Source organism: Rhodnius prolixus, unplaced genomic scaffold (genome assembly GCF_049639745.1).
Source record: "Rhodnius prolixus isolate KJV_2025 unplaced genomic scaffold, Rpr scaffold_1, whole genome shotgun sequence".
Classification (NCBI taxonomy): domain Eukaryota; kingdom Metazoa; phylum Arthropoda; class Insecta; order Hemiptera; family Reduviidae; genus Rhodnius; species Rhodnius prolixus.
The window spans coordinates 6,195,189-6,215,836 of record NW_027411581.1 but is presented as its reverse complement, the minus strand read 5'-3'; the positions used below and the strand labels follow the sequence as shown (position 1 = coordinate 6,215,836).

At 35.6% G+C, this 20,648-nt stretch overlaps 1 protein-coding gene and 1 long non-coding RNA gene across 2 annotated transcripts; both read right to left on the bottom strand.

The window, feature by feature from the left end:
- Nucleotides 1-1,340: 1,340 nt before the first annotated feature.
- LOC141453238 (protein obstructor-E-like) lies at nucleotides 1,341-20,062 on the bottom strand. The gene is made up of 5 exons (XM_074126202.1): nucleotides 19,907-20,062; nucleotides 13,480-13,686; nucleotides 12,434-12,640; nucleotides 4,923-5,136; nucleotides 1,341-1,693 (listed from the first exon to the last, which is right to left on the bottom strand). Exons 1-5 carry the CDS (start codon nucleotides 19,950-19,952, stop codon nucleotides 1,615-1,617), a joined length of 753 nt encoding a protein of 250 aa, XP_073982303.1. The 5' UTR covers nucleotides 19,953-20,062; the 3' UTR covers nucleotides 1,341-1,614.
- LOC141453347 (uncharacterized) lies at nucleotides 14,952-19,900 on the bottom strand. Its single transcript, XR_012457961.1, has 2 exons — nucleotides 15,560-19,900; nucleotides 14,952-15,420 (listed from the first exon to the last, which is right to left on the bottom strand). It is a non-coding gene; the product is annotated as an uncharacterized lncRNA (long non-coding RNA).
- Nucleotides 20,063-20,648: the final 586 nt, after the last annotated feature.

Here is a 20,648-nt window from a genome sequence, read left to right as displayed (position 1 = left end):
GCTGGAAAGTCCCAGATAATTCACTTTCCAACGTCAAATCCTCTCGTCATTTGTCACAAACATTTTTAATGATTTCTCTTTATACTTACGACCACAAAGAAATCATATCGTAACAAAGACTCTGGATATTAAAAGATGGGAAGGTAAATACCCAGTAGATATTCAGAGGGATGTTAATTTTAAGCAATCATGGCTGTAGTCCTTTGGAGACTTCATCCATCCAGTTTTCTTATGATAATAATATTGCCATTAATTCTGCTGTGAAGACGCTGCTTCTCTCATCCTTATTTGAATATTTTACTACTTCCACCAATAACGAAAACATCTTCCCGCAAAAAAAAGAAGAAAGAAACCGTTTTAAAACAATGCCTTTAAAATAATTCATCTAGTTTGGAGAGAGAGTTGCAATGTTCAGCGCTCAAGCTGTGGGATGGTGAGCTAAGTCAACTTGTTCGAGTTGCAACTCTAATATGTTAATATATTCCCTTTGGCTGTATGAAAACTCAAACTAAATCCTTTTTCTTGTTAAACATTTACATAGCCAGCAAACTTAGATATCCGGTGATCGAGTTGGACACGAAAATGTATTCTGGTACTTTAATAAATTTTAATTTTGAATAATTCAAATTTAAAGAAGATAAATCTTACGTTAAACATTGCCAAGATTTGTTTTTTACTTGCACTTCCTGTAAATAAGCTACTTCCTTTAGTCGAAAAAAGTGCTGCTTACCAAATTTGGTACCAATCGATTAATTCTAAGTATCTTTTACTTAATGGATGATCCACTTTTTCAAATTTTAGGCAGTTCTCTCAGCAAGTAGAATAAATTTTACATTTCAGTATAATTTACGGTCACAAAATTGATTATATTGTATTATAATATAATACAACAGCGTATATTATATATAATATAACAGCATATATTATATGCTGTTGAAAAGAGTGTCTTTTAACTTTTGTGTCAGGTACAGAAATATTGAGCGTCAGGCGCTGAGTCAGGCAAACCTGCATTTCTCTTATGTTTTGCTGGTTTTAGTTTTAAAGTTTTCACTGTAAATAAAAAGTTTTATAAATATAAATTATTTTAAAAACATTTAAAAGATAAGGGATTTCAGAATTATGAAAATGAATAATATGTAAAAGGGACTTAGAACTTTGTCAGCGATAAACTTTAATTAATTGCCTTCCCACGGTGAAGGTATTTTAAGCTGGAAGAGGACTCAGCGCTGGAAAACAATCTGAAGTAAGGATTATTAATTAATAGGGATCTGGAGCGACTGTTTTTCGACTGAGATTCTTGACATCGACTATAAATGACTACAAAATTAGAAAAATTAAAATTAAAAAAAAAAAATACACATATATTTGTAAAGTTAACATTATACAATTCTATACACTCTAGAGAGGGAGGGGTGATAGAAATAGATATAGAAAGAGATATAAAGTGTCTAAGGGAAGTTTTTCTTTAAGGTTGCACAATGTAAGGTTATTTTGTTGATATGATTCATTTTGTGCACAGGTTTGTTTTTTTTATCTTGTTTCTGCTGCAGTCTTATCAGTTTTTTTTTAGCCTCAAAATATACACGCATATTCTTCAACACTTCTTGAGATTGATCATCTCCTCCTCCTTGTTCTCTTCTTGTTTCCTCCAGATGATTTAGCAACTTCCGGGCTGTCTTTAAACCAATCCTCGCTGGAAATTAAAAAAATAAAAATGTCAGCAATTAGCTTGATTTTGAAAGTTTAATTGAGGTTTTTTTTTTTTTAGATAAGTTGCTTATCCTAAGTTTTAAACTAAGATTAGAAGCGGAGTGGGACCTCTGCCCTACGACACCGAAGCCACAAGAGGCTTATTGTGCCTCAAGTTTTAAACTAGGTCCTACAATGGAATTATTGAAGTTTTAAGTATTGTAGAGTCTTTAAATTCGTCTATTATTCACTTTAATAGCATTGACTTAATTCTTTTCGTCATGTAATTTTAATCTTTAGTAAAAACACAAAAAAAATCTGTACACATTACAAATTTTGGAGATAGAAACAGAATAGGATCCTATAATTTTTGATGAAGAACCAATACTGCAAAACAAAGCAGTGATCTTTCCGTTTTGGGTCGATTCACACTACCCATCGAACGATGCACATTTCTTCACTAATATTGGCCTAACAATGCAACATTATTTTCTGCTTCATCACCCAGGTTGTAATTTTCTTTATGGAGGAGAGAAGGGAAACAAGTGACAGTGGCGCAGACTACTGGACACCGAAAGAACTCGGAAAATAACCATCTGCAAACAATTTTCTGTTGCCAAGTTGAAACTCTCTAAACTGTCTGTAAGCCAGTCTGTGTACAGAGTGTTAGTAAGACCGGAGCTTACATTGTGAGCAAAACCAACTTAAAATCGCTTCAGGTGATTTAGAACAAAGTATCTAAAGCTCATTCCCCAAGTTGCACATTTTGCAGACATTTACCCTACATCACTAAAATAATTAGAAAATGTGAATTATTTTATCATTTTATAATAATATAATATTATCACTATATGATAATTCCAAACATGTATTATAAATTTTAATATTAGATCACAAACATTTAATGATAAAAGCCCAAATAACTAAAGCAGCACTTTGCTATCTTCTCTTGAAGTTAGTTTTTTTGCTTTTATCTATTTGATTTCTGTTTGTTTTGTACAGTAAAAAAGTAAAAGTAATGATTATTTTTTTAGGCGGACTTTACGTCCAACTAGCCAATTAGGTGTCGTGAACGAGGCGACTAGCAAACATTTTTTACTATAAAGTTCTCATATTAACCATTAAAGGTATAGACTGGGAATATAGCCTAGTACCGCAATATATCTTAGCTTTGCGGGTCTAGCCTCTAACCGCTCGGCTATCGTGGCGACTAGCAAACATACTTTACTATAAAGTTCTCATATTAACCATTAAAGGTATAGACTGGAAATATATCCTAGTACCGCAATACATCTTAGCTTTGCGGGTCTAGCCTCTAACCGCTCAGCTACCGTGGCACCTAGCAAACATACTTTACTATAAATTTCTTGTTTTAACCATTAAAGGTATAGACTGGGAATATAGCCTAGTACCGCAATATATCTTAGCTTTGCGGGTCTAGCCTCTAACCGCTCGGCTATCGTGGCGACTAGCAAACATATTTTACTATAAAGTTCTCATATTAACCATTAAAGGTATAGACTGGGAATATAGCCGAGTACCGCAATATATCTTAGCTTTGCGGGTCTAGCCTCTAACCGCTCGGCTATCGTGGCGACTAGCAAACATACTTTACTATAAAGTTCTCATATTAACCATTAAAGGTATAGACTGGGAATATAGCCTAGTAACGCAATATATCTTAGCTTTGCGGGTCTAGCCTCTAACCGCTCGGCTATCGTGGCGACTAGCAAACATACTTTACTATAAAGTTCTCATATTAACCATTAAAGGTATAGACTGGGAATATAGCCTAGTACCGCAATATATCTTAGCTTTGCGGGTCTAGCCTCTAACCGCTCGGCTATCGTGGCGACTAGCAAACATACTTTACTATAAAGTTCTCATATTAACCATTAAAGGTATAGACTGGGAATATAGCCTAGTAACGCAATATATCTTAGCTTTGCGGGTCTAGCCTCTAACCGCTCGGCTATCGTGGCGACTAGCAAACATACTTTACTATAAAGTTCTCATATTAACCATTAAAGGTATAGACTGGGAATATAGCCTAGTACCGCAATATATCTTAGCTTTGCGGGTCTAGCCTCTAACCGCTCGGCTATCGTGGCGACTAGCAAACATACTTTACTATAAAGTTCTCATATTAACCATTAAAGGTATAGACTGGGAATATAGCCTAGTACCGCAATACATCTTAGCTTTGCGGGTCTAGCCTGTAACCGCTCAGCTACCGTGGCACCTAGCAAACATACTTTACTATAAATTTCTTGTTTTAACCATTAAAGGTATAGACTGGGAATATAGCCTAGTACCGCAATACATCTTAGCTTTGCGGGTCTAGCCTGTAACCGCTCGGCTATCGTGGCGACTAGCAAACATACTTTACTATAAAGTTCTCATATTAACCATTAAAGGTATAGACTGGGAATATAGCCTAGTACCGCAATATATCTTAGCTTTGCGGGTCTAGCCTCTAACCGCTCGGCTATCGTGGCGACTAGCAAACATACTTTACTATAAAGTTCTCATATTAACCATTAAAGGTATAGACTGGGAATATAGCCTAGTACCGCAATACATCTTAGCTTTGCGGGCCTAGCCTGTAACCGCTCGGCTACCGTGGCACCTTATATATATGCAATATACGTATATAAGTATAGTTAAATTGGTGTTTAATAATTTAATCTGGCTGATTCGCCTAGCACGAGAGGCCACCCCAAAACAAAATAATAATAATTTAATAATTGTTTAACGAATTTTAATGATTAAAGCTGAATTTAATTGTAATGTAGATCATTAAATGAATAGAGGATTTAAATTCATTGTGAGAAATTTCATGTAATTTATTTGTATGGATGTATTTATTCTACTAAGTCCCTTGCCAGCTCCAATTCGTGCAAATATAACCTCAACTTTGTGATTCCCAAACATTACGTATACTTTAACATGTACAGAAGAACATCTTATTGCGCATGAATTTTCATTAGTGTTTATTGACATTTTAAGGAAGTAAGTATACGTCACATAACCTTCTCACTCTGTTCGGCAAGTGTAGCGAGTGACAGAGATACAAGAGGAAGTCATATTCTCGACATCTGATTAATCATTGATGAAAATCCGTAATCAGTCGGAAAAACGAGTTCAGAAATTGATGGTTATTACCAATATTTGCGCATCTCTAAAATATACAGAAAAACAATCCAGTAGCCTCCATGCGGGAACACACTTACCATCCTGCAACATTCTCCGGTTGATCGCATTTCTGTGATTCTTCATTGTACACCTCTCCAGTGGAGCAGCCTTGCTCTCTGGGCATGACACCATTTAAACATACGTAGAATTTCTGACAGTCTTCCGGATGTGCGTAAACAGGATGTGCTACAGCTTGGCCGTGTTCATTGGTTTGACTGTTCTTCGGACAGGAGAATCCATCCTTAAGTTTCACTGGAAAATTGAGAAAAGTGTTTTTTTTATTACTAGACTGGAATTGTGAGCAGAGGTTAGCGTTAGTTCACACCACTTGTGTGCAACACCGTAAACTCTAAAGGAGCTGCTGATGAAGGACACCAAGGGCAACTGAAACGTAGAGCAGCAATTAACAAAACGTTAAGTTACTTAAACAAAATTAGTCTGAACTTCCTGTGAGTTTTTTTTTTTGGTTAGAAACATTGATATTTCCCGGTATTTGAGATTCGACTCGTTCATCATTCTTTCCGTTACAAAGAGCCAATAGAAAGTTGCAAATTATACATTTTCTGAACAGGGTTAGTGATAAATGAATGTTAGATTATTTTTGCAAACTATAGTTTCAAAGAGCTAGTATTATATAGTGTTATTCACTACAAAAATGACAGGGAGGGGATAACTCTGTTACACAGTTCATAAGGTTATTATGTAAGCTCGACAACAGCGTCCCACGCCCTCTAACGGTAACTCGTCTTAGTGACTTCTGTCGACTGTTGGCACACAACTTGACTACGTAATCGTTTAAATCAATCGCTTTGTCACTGCGCAATTGGGGGAAGAGATGGGGTTAGAAAGGTACAGCAGTTATTGCAGTATTGTATCAAGTTATAAACCTGGAGATTATTTTTTCGATTGGATAGAAAGAAATCAGAATTTATGCTAAAACAATTGTTGATAGCAAAATTTACTGTGTTTCCGTTTAATAAAATAGCAAAATTAAAGGTAGCGTGACATCACAAATCCCTCTCAAAGCCGCCCTTAAATTAATATTCCCTGACAAAAAAAAAATGTCAAAGTTCAAAGGAAACCCTTTTTAGACTGGTCGTCTAGAAAATTATGGAAAACAGAAGAAAACAGGGCTCCTCGTTTTCTTTTCTTTCGACACTATTTAGATTCAGAGTTTTGAAAGAAATTTTTTTAAGTTAAAACGTCAAGAATGGGTATTTCAGAGGGAAAAAGTTTAATTCCGGAAATTCAAAAATTCTGCACGACCACATTATTTCCTGTAATAAGTGATAAAGAGAAAATGAAATGAAGTTACTGTAGCGTCAGATTAGAATATTTTTTTTATTAATAAATAAATTTTCTAAATTGAAAACTTAATTTCATTGTGGTATTTCTGGCCTTTGCTTTAAGTGAAACGTGGTCAAAAGGGAAGGAAGTAAGCTCACTCCCCCCCACTAAAAGCTTGCTATACAATTTTCCCCAAGTTATTAAACTGCTAAACACCAACTCCTGGGAGAGCCCCCCCGGCTTGCGTATTAAAGAGCAAAATGTGGAAAAAGAAATTTTCCATTTTCCTGGCGCTCTCTCCTGTGTAAGGTTCATTTAAATTCGAATGAAATAGGCGGAGCTAGAATTTTATAAAAACATCGCACGTGCAACGGAAGTACAATATGTACAAGCATCGTACAAGCATCTGAGCGGAAACAACATACGCTTGTAGAATCCTGGTATAAATAAACATGGCTATTGTTCAATATTACTTAATATTAACAATAATCCAGAATATAACTTGTATTTATTTTTCATCGTGTATGAATATTCTCTGAAGTACTTGAGATAACTGTAAATGATCTGTCGTATTGGCCGATATAGAGGGGGATGATGTCATCACGAAGGACGACCAGTTCTCATGAAGCCGTGAGCTACTTCTTCGGCCATATTGTGAACGCTTCATTCTATTACCTTCCCTGTCGATTTTTTCTTACTCTTTCTTATAAAGATACTGCCTAATGTTTAGACTTTAACCGGAAATCAGACCGTTTCGAGGTCCGCTGAATCCGAAATAGTGCTTTTTATGAAATGGTTCGTACTGCAATAGTGGGGTGTGTGTATAAACAAAAATTTAAAAAAATCTCAAAAAATTGAATTTCGATTGGGCCCCTCCACCAGGTGCCCCGTACTGAAACTTGGCGTTCAAAAATCCCACATCCGGAAAGTAATCTTGGGCTCAGATCTCCAACTGTTGGCTGTTATATTTTTCTCTTCCTAGGAGCTTCTTACATCTCACTGTCCATCTAGAGATGGCGATGTGCTGTCTGTAACGAGAGATCAATGTCTGGAGGCCGCCAGGTGCACCAAAAAAAGCTCAGTGCACCAGGATTTGGTCGCGCTGTAAATTAAAAATAAAATATTTTTGATTGTAATGTTTATCTTAAATTCTCTGCCAGTTTTTAAACGAGTAAATAATGTGTTCGTAAAGAACAGGAAGTGAATTTTTTGAGATCCTCCTGGGGCTTAAAATTTAGTTTTTACGAATTTGGCTGCATTAAGTTCAAATTTAATATTTGCCTTAAGAGCACAACACACCTAGGCTTTGGCCAATATCTGCCATCCGGAAATACGAATAGATTTTTTCGAAACACCTCCATCTTTAAACTTCGCGTACTCGAAACAAAAATCCAGTAGAATCCTTCTTCAGGCTGTTCTGAGTACCAGAACCAGAACCCCAGTTTATTTTCCGGCCTGATAATAAGTAATAAAACGATAATTTGATGGCTGAAGTCTATACTAAAAATTGATTGTACCGGAAATATTACTTCGCCTGTAATGCTCAGATTTAACTAAATTTGGTAAAAAGAAGGACCTTGTCCTTCAGAAATGTGAGAAAATGCAGAATGCTTTGTTGCATGTAACAATTTCATATTAGCGGAAACCCAGGGCTATAAATTTTAGTGCAAAATTTACAAAGATAGCAGAAATGCAGAAAATAATTAAACTATTGAAATTTGATTTGTAGTTCGATATATTGCACTTTATATATTATAAATATATACTCGTGATATATATATATAATTAAATTGACCATGGTCATAACATATGTTGAGTCACACGCTTCAGGCAACATAGAGAGCGTATCAATCTTTCAATTGTCAATACACAATACAGGCTCCGGATTGATTTCAAACAATACTCCAAGCATTGAGCAAACTACTGCTGGCCCGATATTTAATATTTTCTACCGTGATCATATTTTTTTATTAAATCTTTACTGCAATAAAAAAAAAAAATGGAGTATTAAATAACGGCCGTCAAAAAAAAAAAATCGATAATAACTGTTCGATGATGAATGAGGGTATCCGACCAAAATATCTCGAACCTGTAGCTCACAGAAAGGTCTAACTTGATTCCATTCTCTTTGATGTTGCCGTTTCTGTTGAGGTCGTGTGTGTTCACTACAGATTTGATTTTTAAATAATTTTCTAGAAAATTGCTTTTAAAAAAGTATCTCGGGAAAGTATTTCATTTTTGTCAATTTAAGATTTCTATTCACCATTAAAAATTAGAATAAAATATGTTGAGAAAAAATGTGGACAGTTCAACGAGGCTAGACCCGCAATGCTAAGACGTATTGCGGTACTAGGCTATATTCCCAGTCTATACCTTTAATGGTTAATATGAGATATTTACAGTAAAGTATGTTTGCTAGTCGCCACGGTAGCCGAGCGGTTAGAGGCTACACCCGCAAAGCTAAGATGTATTGCGTTACTAGGCTAAATTCCCTGTCTATACCTTTAATGGTTAATATGAGAAATTTTGCAGTAAAGTATGTTTGCTAGTCGCCTCCGTCCACGACACCTAATTGGTAGTAAAGCCCCGCCTGAAAAAGTAGGCGATTACTTTACTTTACTTTTTTACTTCACAGCTTTTCCACGATTTTGAGTATGATGGTTAAATGGTTTGGAAATGATATGAATTGAAAATTCAATATCAAATTTCAGAAAAACCAGAATTGAAAAAGTAGGCCAGTTTCGTCCAATAATTATTTTCCAGCGTTTATTTTAAATTAACCAATTTTCTTCCCTCATTCTCTCTCTCTCTCCCGCGGGAAAAAATAGAAAGGATAAAAGCATTATGACGTAGTATCCACTGCCATGAATATAAATTATAACATCTATTATTTCTTCTTGAAATATCCTTTCATGACGTAATAATTTCATATTAGCGCGGAAGCCCAGGCCTATAAATCTTGGTGCAAAATTTGTTCTTTCTCTCTGCATCCCTCTCATTCACAGAGAGAGAGTGATGAGACAAACAGGCGCACTATGAGGCTTTACTTAAAATATGATTTAATTGTTTTTCTTGTAACTTATTCTGTTCATGTTTTTTTTCTTACTTATCTTTCATCAAGTAAGAGGAGGTATTGTGATCATGCAAATTTTCAATTTTATGTTTTCACCGGAAAAATCAGTTTTTGAGATTTTCCAAGTAGATTAACTAAAAATCGTGGAAAGTTCAAATTGGCAATTTCGCCTCGTTAATTAATCCATCATGGGATTCTTCGGCAAAAGGCTTTTGAACAAACTATGCCAACTGGAAGTATAATCTAATATTTTCCGGTCTTATTGGGTTTTCGGTTTTCTAATTGCCATCAAGAATCAAATTTCCGCTGTTTTACAACTACAATAACAAAAAATGGCAAAACAATTACTCAGAGAAGATGCTTTAAAACCAATCGTTTGAAGAAGCAACACTTCCGGTTGAACTATATCGATTTGTCGAAATTGAATTCAATTTTAATAATACATAAAAAAAAATCGAGTCGCCCTAGACTCTAACATGGAATCTGAATGCTAAATATTCACCGACATTTCCATCGCGTCATCGTATCTCTCAGTTCATGGCCAACTTTTTCTGTCAGCACTGTTACACCTTCGCTGTTCGCCGAATTATAGCTAAACTCGAATCTGAAACGGTGTACTTCCTGGTAGCACGAATAGAATAATTTTAAAACTTGAATACGTGATCGAGTTAACAAATATAACTAAAGTTCTTTTATTTCCTTAAGAGCTGAAGAAGAAGGTGCAGTTCTGCTTGCTAGTAAGTGACCAGAACATAATTATTCAAAGCACAGTTTTCATTGGTGGGTGTGGGGAGAACAATGAACAAAAAACAGGATTGGACATGTAAATCACAAAGAAGAAAACTTTCGACCTTGAGACATTCAATTTTTAAAGGAAAAAAAGAATTAAAACTTTTCCGATTAATTAGTTTGGAATTGGAAGTTCAGATCTGTGGCGATGCTGACAGCTTTTCATTAAACTTGCAACTGTCACCGTAGGTTCTAGAACCAACCAATCAATGACTATAACTTCTTCTTTTTTTAATTCTTGCCGGTTTCAGATTTCAATTTGTCGTTAGAGATCGATTCATCAGTTTGGTGTAGAGAAATTTGACTTCCGTTTTAGACAAAAAGCAGTTTGTGCTTCTGTTCATTGATTATCCACACTACCTGACCGAATAATAGGAAGGTTACAATGTGTTTGTGTGTATATGAATGTTTGTAAAGGAAGTAATGTCTACTCCACTTTCTTGCCAGGCTTTACGTCCAAACTGACGACTAGAATTTTTTAGATTTCATGTTTAATACATGTTTAGTACCGCAATACATCTTAGCATTACGGGTCTAGCCTATAACCGCTCAGCTACCGTGGCGACTAGCAAGTATACTTGACTGTAAATTTCTCATATTAACCATTAAAGGTATAGACTGGGAATATAGCCTAGTACCGCAATACATCTTAGCTTTGCGGGTCTAGCCTATAACCGCTCGGTTACCGTGGCGACTAGCAAACATACTTGACTGTAAATTTCTCATATTAACCATTAAAGGTATAGACTGGGAATATAGCCTAGTACCGCAATACATCTTAGCTTTGCGGGTCTAGCCTATAACCGCTCGGTTACCGTGGCGACTAGCAAACATACTTTACTATAAATTTCTCATATTAACTATTAAAGGTATAGACCGGGAATATAGCCTAGTACCGCAATACATCTTAGCTTTGCGGGTCTAGCCTCTAACCGCTCGGCTATCGTGGCGACTAGCAAACATACTTTACTATAAATTTCTCATATTAACTATTAAAGGTATAGACTGGGAATATAGTCTAGTACCGCAATACATCTTAGCTTTGCGGGTCTAGCCTCTAACCGCTCGGCTATCGTGGCGACTAGCAAACATACTTTACTCTAAATTTCTCATATTAACTATTAAAGGTATAGACCGGGAATATAGTCTAGTACCGCAATACATCTTAGCTTTGCGGGTCTAGCCTCTAACCGCTCGGCTATCGTGGCGACTAGCAAACATACTTTACTCTAAATTTCTCATATTAACTATTAAAGGTATAGACCGGGAATATAGTCTAGTACCGCAATACATCTTAGCTTTGCGGGTCTAGCCTCTAACCGCTCGGCTACCGAGACACTTTCAATAGAACTGATTTTTCTCTATATTGGCATTTTACCGGAACTGATGCTAAAATTAGCATTCTTAGATATTTATGTCTGTATTCACTATACGATTTTAAGGAAAATCGTATTAGCATTTTCTGTGAGCAACAAATCAGAACACAATCTATTCTGTGAAGTTATTTCCGTTTTTTTTGGGGGGGGGGCTTAAGATAGAAAAGAGACATATACTCATCTAACAAAGTTATAATAATCAATTTTTCCGTATTCAAGAGTTCTAAAATCAGTTATTTTTGTTTAAAATTCAAAATATGATTCCAATCGATTCTCAATCGATTCCAATACTTTTTCTCTTCCGCTTAATTAAAAATTAATAATACAAATATTGATTTTAATGCACATTTATGCTTTTATCTGAAGTGAGTTTTTATTTTTAATGACGTCAAGAAGTCCAGGTAGGATGATGGAATAATTATTGCGTAACATTTATAAAAATACTTTTCATATTTCTTGGGTCAGAGTAGTTTTGTAATCTTTTCTTTAGATTTCGTTTTATGATTAAAAGAATACGGTGTCAGTGTGTATTCGATTTAGTTGTTAGCATCTTAACGCTTCGTCCATAGGAATCGTCCTATCAAGCCTATTACATCAACGTCTCCTTTCTTTTAATATCTAATAATTTCTGTAATTAAAATATTTAAGATATTTTAAGCAAATTAACGTCTTAATAATTCTAGTTATTTTATTGGTTAAGAAACATAGAATTTTGGCTGGATTTTAGTTCTAAAATAAGATTTGAATATAAGACATCGACATTAATCAAAGGGTGAATGTGTTTTAAAAACCTTTTCCTAAGATTTTGCAACTACCGGGGTCAAAATTTGGAATTTTTATTGGCTCTTATTTTTTTTCGCGTAACATAAACTGATTCAGCTGATTCAAATAAAAAAACTTTTAATAACAGCTGATTTTTAATTTTTTTCTTTTAAATTTATCAGCTGATGTAAGATTAAAAAGTAAATAAACATTAATGAAGTGAAACTTCATTAATGTTTACAAAAAAACAAAAATTACTGACCTGTATCTGGTTCGCCGCAACCAGTTCTACCAGCCGAGTCTGGCCACACGCACGTCCCGGAGTATTCATCAAAATGTAGTCCAGTTGGGCAGACTATCTCGGTGGCATCGCCTTCGATACAATTATAGAATATGTTGCACACACTTTCATCCGGATGTGCGAAATAACCATTTCTTCTAGGACATAGATGTGTAGATTTTGGTGGTTCTAGCGAATGGAAAAAATATCACAAATATCAACTTTTTTGTTTAATTAATATTACATAATAGTGTTATAAGTTGTTGCAATAGTTTGCTGAGATCAAGAAAATCTTTAGTTATAGTTCAAAGGAGTACGAAAAGACGATCTTATTTTCTCTGAAAAGAAAGTTGCCTCCCAAAATCGCAACTTATTTGGTCTATGATTGGTTTATATTTAGGTCATAAGTGTGACCACTTAGCCAAGGTGCCCCTAAGCTTAAGTTAGCTCTGTACCATTAAGAAAAAGAATTCAATAGGACAGAGGCGAGCAAAGCCGTCGAGCTCCAGTTCGGCTCCAGATTACAGACGCAAGAATTAGGAATCTTTTTACGAGCGTAATGTGCATAATCTCCACCGGGCCACACATGCTACATAACAATACCTCAGCTAGACCCAGCCTATGAAAATACTTCTTAAAGACGCAATGCCTCCTGTAGAATAGAATAGATTAAATTAGGGCGGCCTCAAGGAATACGCCACCGCGACCCCTATGGATCTATTGTGGTTCCCCATCTTTAGAGCTCACCCTCCAGAACCGTCCGTTTAATCAAAATCTTAATTCTGGAGAGTGGCTCGCTGGGTAAAGCTCTCAGGCCTTGGTTTATCCTCCTGTAACTAGGGTAGTACTGTTCCTCAGCTAGACAGTTTCCTACCTACTAGAAGGTAAGTTAAACGGGTCTTATCAGGCATTTCCAGAAATCTGGGAGTCTCCTCTCGCCAGTAGATAGTATGCCAACCGTCATGCCCAGCGTACAATTAAATTACACTTTTTTATAGTAAAATTTGAAGAAAAAAGTCTGTACTAACGCAATTCTATGCGATCTCCGCAGTCGACGTTGAACGGTTGATCGCACTTATTGATTTTCCTGTTTAATGGATCAAACACCAGACCGTCTGGACATAGTTTCGCCGTGGCAACACCTTCGTCGCATTCATAGTACCTGTCACATTGTACTGGATCCTCGTGCTGACCATATGCTTTGGATGGACATTTAAATTCTGCCCCCAGTGTGCCTAGAAAAGAAATTAATAGATTTACTGTTAGACAAGATCGATTATATTGAATGGCAATTGATGTTGCATTGATTATAAACTGTGGAGGAGGCTATTGGGTGTTTTGATTCGCGAACAGGAACAAAAGAAATATCGAATCTAATCAACCAGCAATAAAAGAGAACCCTTTCCATTTGACATCATCCGTTGATAAGAAGATCAATATTTTTTGGTCCAGCACTAAAATGAAATATTCCAGCGATTTTTCCAATTCTAGGCGTTTCCATAAACGCTTTGTTTATCTTTTCTTGTCAAAATGTACGTAATCAAATTGTCTTCAAATATTTTAAATTTGGACTTTAAAAAAAAAGGATGAATCGATTTAATTCGATATTAGTTCTGATAACTGTAGTAAAGAAAGTGTGAAGCTTTCCTTGGAGTCCTATTAAAATAACTATTTCCTGAAAAAAAAAAGTGTACCCAAGAACAAATGAAACTATTCAAGACCACTGTCTGGAAAATTGCAGAAAAACTGGAAAAAAAACCATTCTGCACGATTACACTTCCGGTGGATATCACAAAAATGTATTTCCGGTTAAAAATAAATTTCGAAAAATTTCATCATAATTAGTTTCTCTAATTGTAATAATAACAAAATAACAGTACGTCATTAATGATTGATTGTTTTTTGTTTTTTTTGTTCACAGTTCTTTCAAAAGCCTGAAAAAACAACAACCAGATTTTGGAACAGCAAGAAAGGAGATGTAAAAGATAGATGGTAAGTAAAGACTCGTAGTGTGGTACATTGTAATAGAAGTAAAACATTGAACGAACAATTGGGTTTCCGGTATTAGACAAGTTATGTAGGTGTTATCAAGGAGAAAGCAAGCGGTTATTGGTCCAGATCGTACTGGATGCATGTAATCAAATATCTATTGTAATAATAAAAACTGCATATCTGAACTTATTTAAGTTTTATTAGAGCGAAAAATAATTTTTTTTTAAAAAACTTCGTAAATTATTCAAAGAGGTTATTCAATTGTTTTACTGTGTATTGTGTGAACATATTCGGCGGGAGGCGGGAGTGGGGGAGACAGATTTTTAAATGCAGACAAGATTGTTTCATGGCCAGAGATAATTAGAGAAAGTCAACTTCTGGTATTATTAGAGCTATTATCAACTGTTTCACTATTTACCTTGTTATTTGCTTTGAAATATATTCATTGACGGATGATCTAGTTCCTTTTTCAAGGAAAAACTGATGAATAAGCGCTTTGATGATGATGGAAATGAGAATTATTGATTTGAAGATGATTTGGAAGCACGTGTTTAATAGCACATTAATTTCTTTATAGACGAAATGTTGGGGGGTTCCTTTAAACTGTTTTAGTGCTTATTGTAATTATGTGGTAGTCTTTCTAGTGTGTGTAGAGAGTGAAACTGTGACTGATGATGGAGCTAGAGTTTGCCTAAACCCTATGATGGCTTTCTAGTGTGTGTAGAGAGTGAAAATGTGACTGATGATGGAGCTAGAGTTTGCCTAAACCCTATGATGGCTTTCTAGTGTGTGTAGAGAGAGTGAAACTGTGACTGATGATGGAGCTAGAGTTTGCCTAAACCCTATGATAGCTTTCTAGTGTGTGTAGAGAGTAAAACTGTGACTGATGATGGAGCTAGAGTTTGCCTAAACCCTATGATGGCTTTCTAGTGTGTGTAGAGAGTGAAACTGTGACTGATGATGGAGCTAGAGTTTGCCTAAACCCTATGATGGCTTTCTAGTGTGTGTAGTGAGTGAAACTGTGACTGATGATGGAGCTAGAGTTTGCCTAAACCCACTGATATCTTTCTAGAGTTTAGAAAGCGAAACTGCGACTGATGGTAAGCTAGAGTTTGCCTAAACCCACTGATATCTTTCTAGAGTTTAGAAAGCGAAACTGCGACTGATGGTAAGCTAGAGTTTGCCTAAACCCACTGATATCTTTCTAGAGTTCAGAGATCGAAATTTAAAGAAATCAGTTTCTTTCTCTTATTATTTAAATTGCGGAATTTTTTTTTTTTTTTTTTTTTTGAGGGGTTTGTAAGGTGCGCAACATCAAGGGTTCTTTGCACCTAAACTATACTGTAGAATAGACACTTTACTACACAGCCTAACCTACACCTAGTCAATCTGATCGAAACAAACCTAACGGTTGGCCTAACTCCTATTTCCTTCTAACCTAACTAACTAATGTTGGGGAATTTATTGTTATTTCACAGCATTTAATTTTACTAAATATTGTGTAGATGATAGAACCTACAACTTTACGATAATGACGTTTCAGGAGGTTTCTTAGCCCCTAATTTTCTCTCAGAGATGGTCTATCATAAATATTTCTACGATAATGTTATAAATAAACGTTTAAAATCTACATATACGCCAATTGGGTTGTCTAAGTTTAGAAAAACTTTTCAGTTGAGAGGACTTAATCGAAATGCAAAGTTTATTGATAGTCTTTTTTTTGTTCTTCAAGATATTCTGTTCAGACAAACACATCCAAAGATAATTTTTGTAAAAGCTCTCGCTTTTTTGTTTGTCATTCATATTATGAAAATTTCTTCTAAGAAGATATAACCAGGGCGTTTCGTCTCCCTCAAAAAACGTCCTTCTACCATAGTGAGGCCAAATAACTTTTACTTTCGCGGCCCGCAGTACAATAGCAGTTGCTCCTTGGTCGCTGCAACGTGTTTAGGAGAGCTGATGAGCTGGTTAAGGAAGAATTAGCGCTGGTGCATTCAATTTGGTGTGTAGTGTCCAGAGAAAAAAAAAGTAGACGTCGTACGGGAAGAAGCAGCTACAGCTGGCTGCTGGAAAAAGATGGCTACATAGCACTTGTTTGAGTATTCACTCCAAACCTGACGGTGGAGGACAGCCTGTGTCTTTCTCCAGCATGGTAATCGGTCACAATTTCCAGAAACTAGTTAAGTCTTTAGGGACTAACCAATGTGTCATCAAAACAGCCTAATTTGAAGATCAATCTTGAGCCTTTACAGGGCTGGAGCGTAGTCGATTGCATTAATAGCATAAATCAAATCAAGTCAATTAATATTTTGTAATTCAATTGAAATAGGTGGAAAAATCTTGCCAGTTTATGGTAAGAAGAAGTCATGTTACTTCATGTAAAAGACGCATGTAAAAGATAGTAAATTTGGGTCTTTCGTAGACATTCTTTAACGTCGATAACAAAACTTAAAAACAACTAAAGCATCCCTTATTTTTTGTAAAAAAACAAAAAAAAAAGATCGACCGAAGTACTTAAAGTTATAAACCGGTTTGATGATTACCAAATTTCGGTGCTTAAAGTTTTTTTTTACTTTATAGCCTTTTGCAACTTCCTCTATAAATCATCTGACACCATTATTTATTTCTTTTGATTGTTTTGATATGTTTTATTGCAAAATTTAAAATAAAATAAAAAGATATCCTACCGTTTGTTTCATGTAAGTAAATATTATAACATCACTAGTAAAATAATTAAATCGGTATGCGCATGTTCATTTACTTTGTACAGAATCGTGCCTTACACAGAGGTACGTCTCTCTGTGTTTGTTACATAACACTTTCACGGCGATACCTCTACACCCGGAACTGGGTTACAACCACAGAAGAGGGAAAAAAATAACTCGTTTTGTTTAATATTTAAATATGAATTTGGAAATTTTTGTTATAAAATGGTTTTCTTTGTGTGTGTGTGAGTGATTTCCTAGTGGAAAGAGAGAGAAAGATAGCGAGGGAACCAAATGACATTCCTCGTCTATGATGATGGCAGTGGCATTTTAGAAAACCGGAATTATTAGCGAGGCTCTATTTTTTGAAGAGTGGAAGCTGAAAGGTAAAGTAAAGGAAACCATCAGCTGCTTTATCCTCCTTAACTTTTAGGAGAGTTTAAGGCGCTCCCATTTACTTTCAAACTCCAATCCCGTATGCGGGATTATTCCTGGGATTATCCCCAGTTCTCCACTCAAATCCCACACTAGGCTCCAAAAGATAGAACGCACTAACTACCAAAACACTTATTCGAGCAATTACGTACACGTGTGTAAAGAGGAAATCCTTAAAAAGTTACTGGATCTCAGAAGGGATCTATCTCTACTAGGAACTGGACTCTTAGCTTTTTTTTTTTAACCTGGAAATGTACAGCTTCGAGGTAGATCAATGCGGTTCGAGCACGCTGAGGGTCAGACTATGAAAATGGAAGCGCACAGACGTGGGAGATTTGGCGACAGAGATTGAGAGGATGCCCAAGGCTTTTTTAGGGCTATAGTACCCCCTCTAAAGGGCGGGTTATTAAGTGGACGAATGATAGGACGTTTGGATAATTCTGTGATTGACATAATTAAAACCTGTCCTGCAGTTTGACATAGAGCATCGATTGTTTAAATGATTGGCTGACTTGGTGTGGACGTAATGCGGAATTTCGAACCCAAAAGTTGATCGGTTTACCTGTACAATGGATGTAGACGAGTCATTTCTTCCTGGTGCCCCTATCTGCGGACTAGCCTAACTTTACGATCAACACTTTGATTATGACTTGGATGATGCCAAGGTGATTAGCATGGCAGATGTACCATATTTATCTCTTAGAGCTAGTGAAAACGAAAACCACACTGACTAAACATCCGCTACGGAATACCAAGACACTTCTTAGTTGCAGGCATTGAAAACTGATCCCTTCCTCTCCTTCCTTCAATGTCCCTCAGTGAGAGGTTATATCCTCCTCCATCACGCAGGCTTTCTGGCGAAGATCGTACAACGTCCTACCAAGTTCGCACGCATTAGTGAGTAAAGGCTATTTCCCTTCGAGAGTGCAGGGCCCCTCCACTATGCTACCATCCTTCGAATCCTGGATTCTAGGCTGAGCTAGAGAGATTGCTTAACCTTAAATAGTTGCCCACATCAGCTGTCTCTAGAAGATCTATATAGATACTTGAGATAGATCAGTTTTCAATGCCTGCAACCATGCCAAGTTTCCCGAAGAAGTGTCCTTGGTATTTCACAGCGTTTTTTTTTAGTCAGTGTGGTTTCCGTTTACACTAGCTCTAAGAGATAAATGGTACATCTGCCATGCTAATTATTTTGGCATTAAAGTTTCTTCTTCTGTTTCAAATTGAAGGGTTTAAAACTCAGAAAAATCTACTCGTATTTCTAATTTTAGAGAAAATGTTTGATTGATAAAAATCGTATAATTTTAAATAATATTAAATGCATCTTTGCACCTTATCTTGTCTAACGACCAAAAATATCTCTTTGTAGAAAGAGTGAAAATATGAAAGTAAAGAATAAACTAAATAAAGACGTGCAATAAATTGTCCTTGGTATTTTGAGCGAATGTTCTAGCAAAGCCGTGTGTAGGTAATGCACAAAAGGTTACACTAGCTAGCCAGTGTGTTTGTTCACGCTTGCAGCAAAAAAAAAAATGCATCTAACTGTAAACTGCTTCTTTTCAGTGTTATTCATTACGTGTACAATAATTTATTTATTATTGATGAATTTATTTTTTCATAAAATACTTATTTATTACATAAATAGTAATTAATATATGTTTAGATTTAATCAATAATCAATATGCTTGATCCAATTGTTCGGAGAACTTTCCACTGATGAGGCTGGAGTCTAAATGTTCACCATTATCAGGCACAGAATGAGGGAAGTCTTGGGGGCATGCTTTTAGTTTCAGTCTTGCTGACGTATACTGGTCAGGTTAGACTTAGGATGAACGCGAAGGGTGTTATGGAAGATTTTTCTTAGAAAGGTCATTCAATAATTGTTCTGAGAGTTTTTGATTGGTTGGAATTTGGCAAAAATTGGATTATTTCATGAGGCTTTTCTCGCTAATTAGTCATTGAACAGAATTCTTCATTGTTACCACAATTGCCGGATAGTAAACCTTTTGGGTACGGCTACTGCAGGGAAATTCATTTTTATGGATTTTTTTTTTTTTTTTCTAGAGCATCACACGCTTTTCGTCAAACGTTCTTCCGTTTTTGCAAAAACATGTATTTTTCAATTGGAAAAGTTTGGAAAATGTTTACGTGAGCGAAATACTTCCTTTCATTCTGAATGCAACAAAAATAATACCTTCTAACTTTTAATTGACATAAAAATCACCAATTATTTTTTTTAAATCCATTTTTAAATATGATTTTATTAAAAATTACCTCACAAACTAATTAATATTGATTAAGAAAAATCAGGATTACTTACAAACGGTCAGCGAAATGAAGGTGAACAGTGCAGCCAACAGCGCCATGGTAAGCGGCTAAATGCGCTTACAGCAGTGTTGTCATTAATATTGCGTCTAGCACCCCCCACCTGGGCACCCCCTCTCTAGTATTCGTTTTTTAAATAAAAAAAAAGAAAAGAAAAGTGATCAACTTGATAAACTATTTACACTTCTACACGGTCCCAAACACTGCTTTAGAGATTCTTAGAAATTGTCCACCATTTAGAAGACGACTGAAGGGAACTAAAGACTTTAAAATGACTGAACTTACAGTGCAACTTCTTCTTTTGGCAATACTTCTGAAAATGGTAAAGCAGTGAGAGTTTAAAGAATCACGATGGGTGTTTAAGTGCTCCTACGGTCCTTCCTCTTTATGTCACTGGATACGCACTTCCTGTCGGTCTGATTTCAAGCACAGAATTTTTAAGCAACTCTGTGTTGTTAAAAATCATTAAGTCATTAAAAAAAACCTCGAAACCGGAAGTATCACTTCACTATGCATCCTTAAATAATGCATTTATTTTATTTTTTACTTTTGTGAGATATTTTGCAGAGAAATTACCTTCTAACTTCCTTTTGAACAACTTCCTTCCTGTTGCTCATTATTAAAACATGGACAGTTTATCGCGTGCGTGGTAAAAATACGAATACAATTTTATTTTATTACATTGATTTTATTATTTGTTAATAAAAATTGAATATTACTGAAAGTAATTCCTAAAA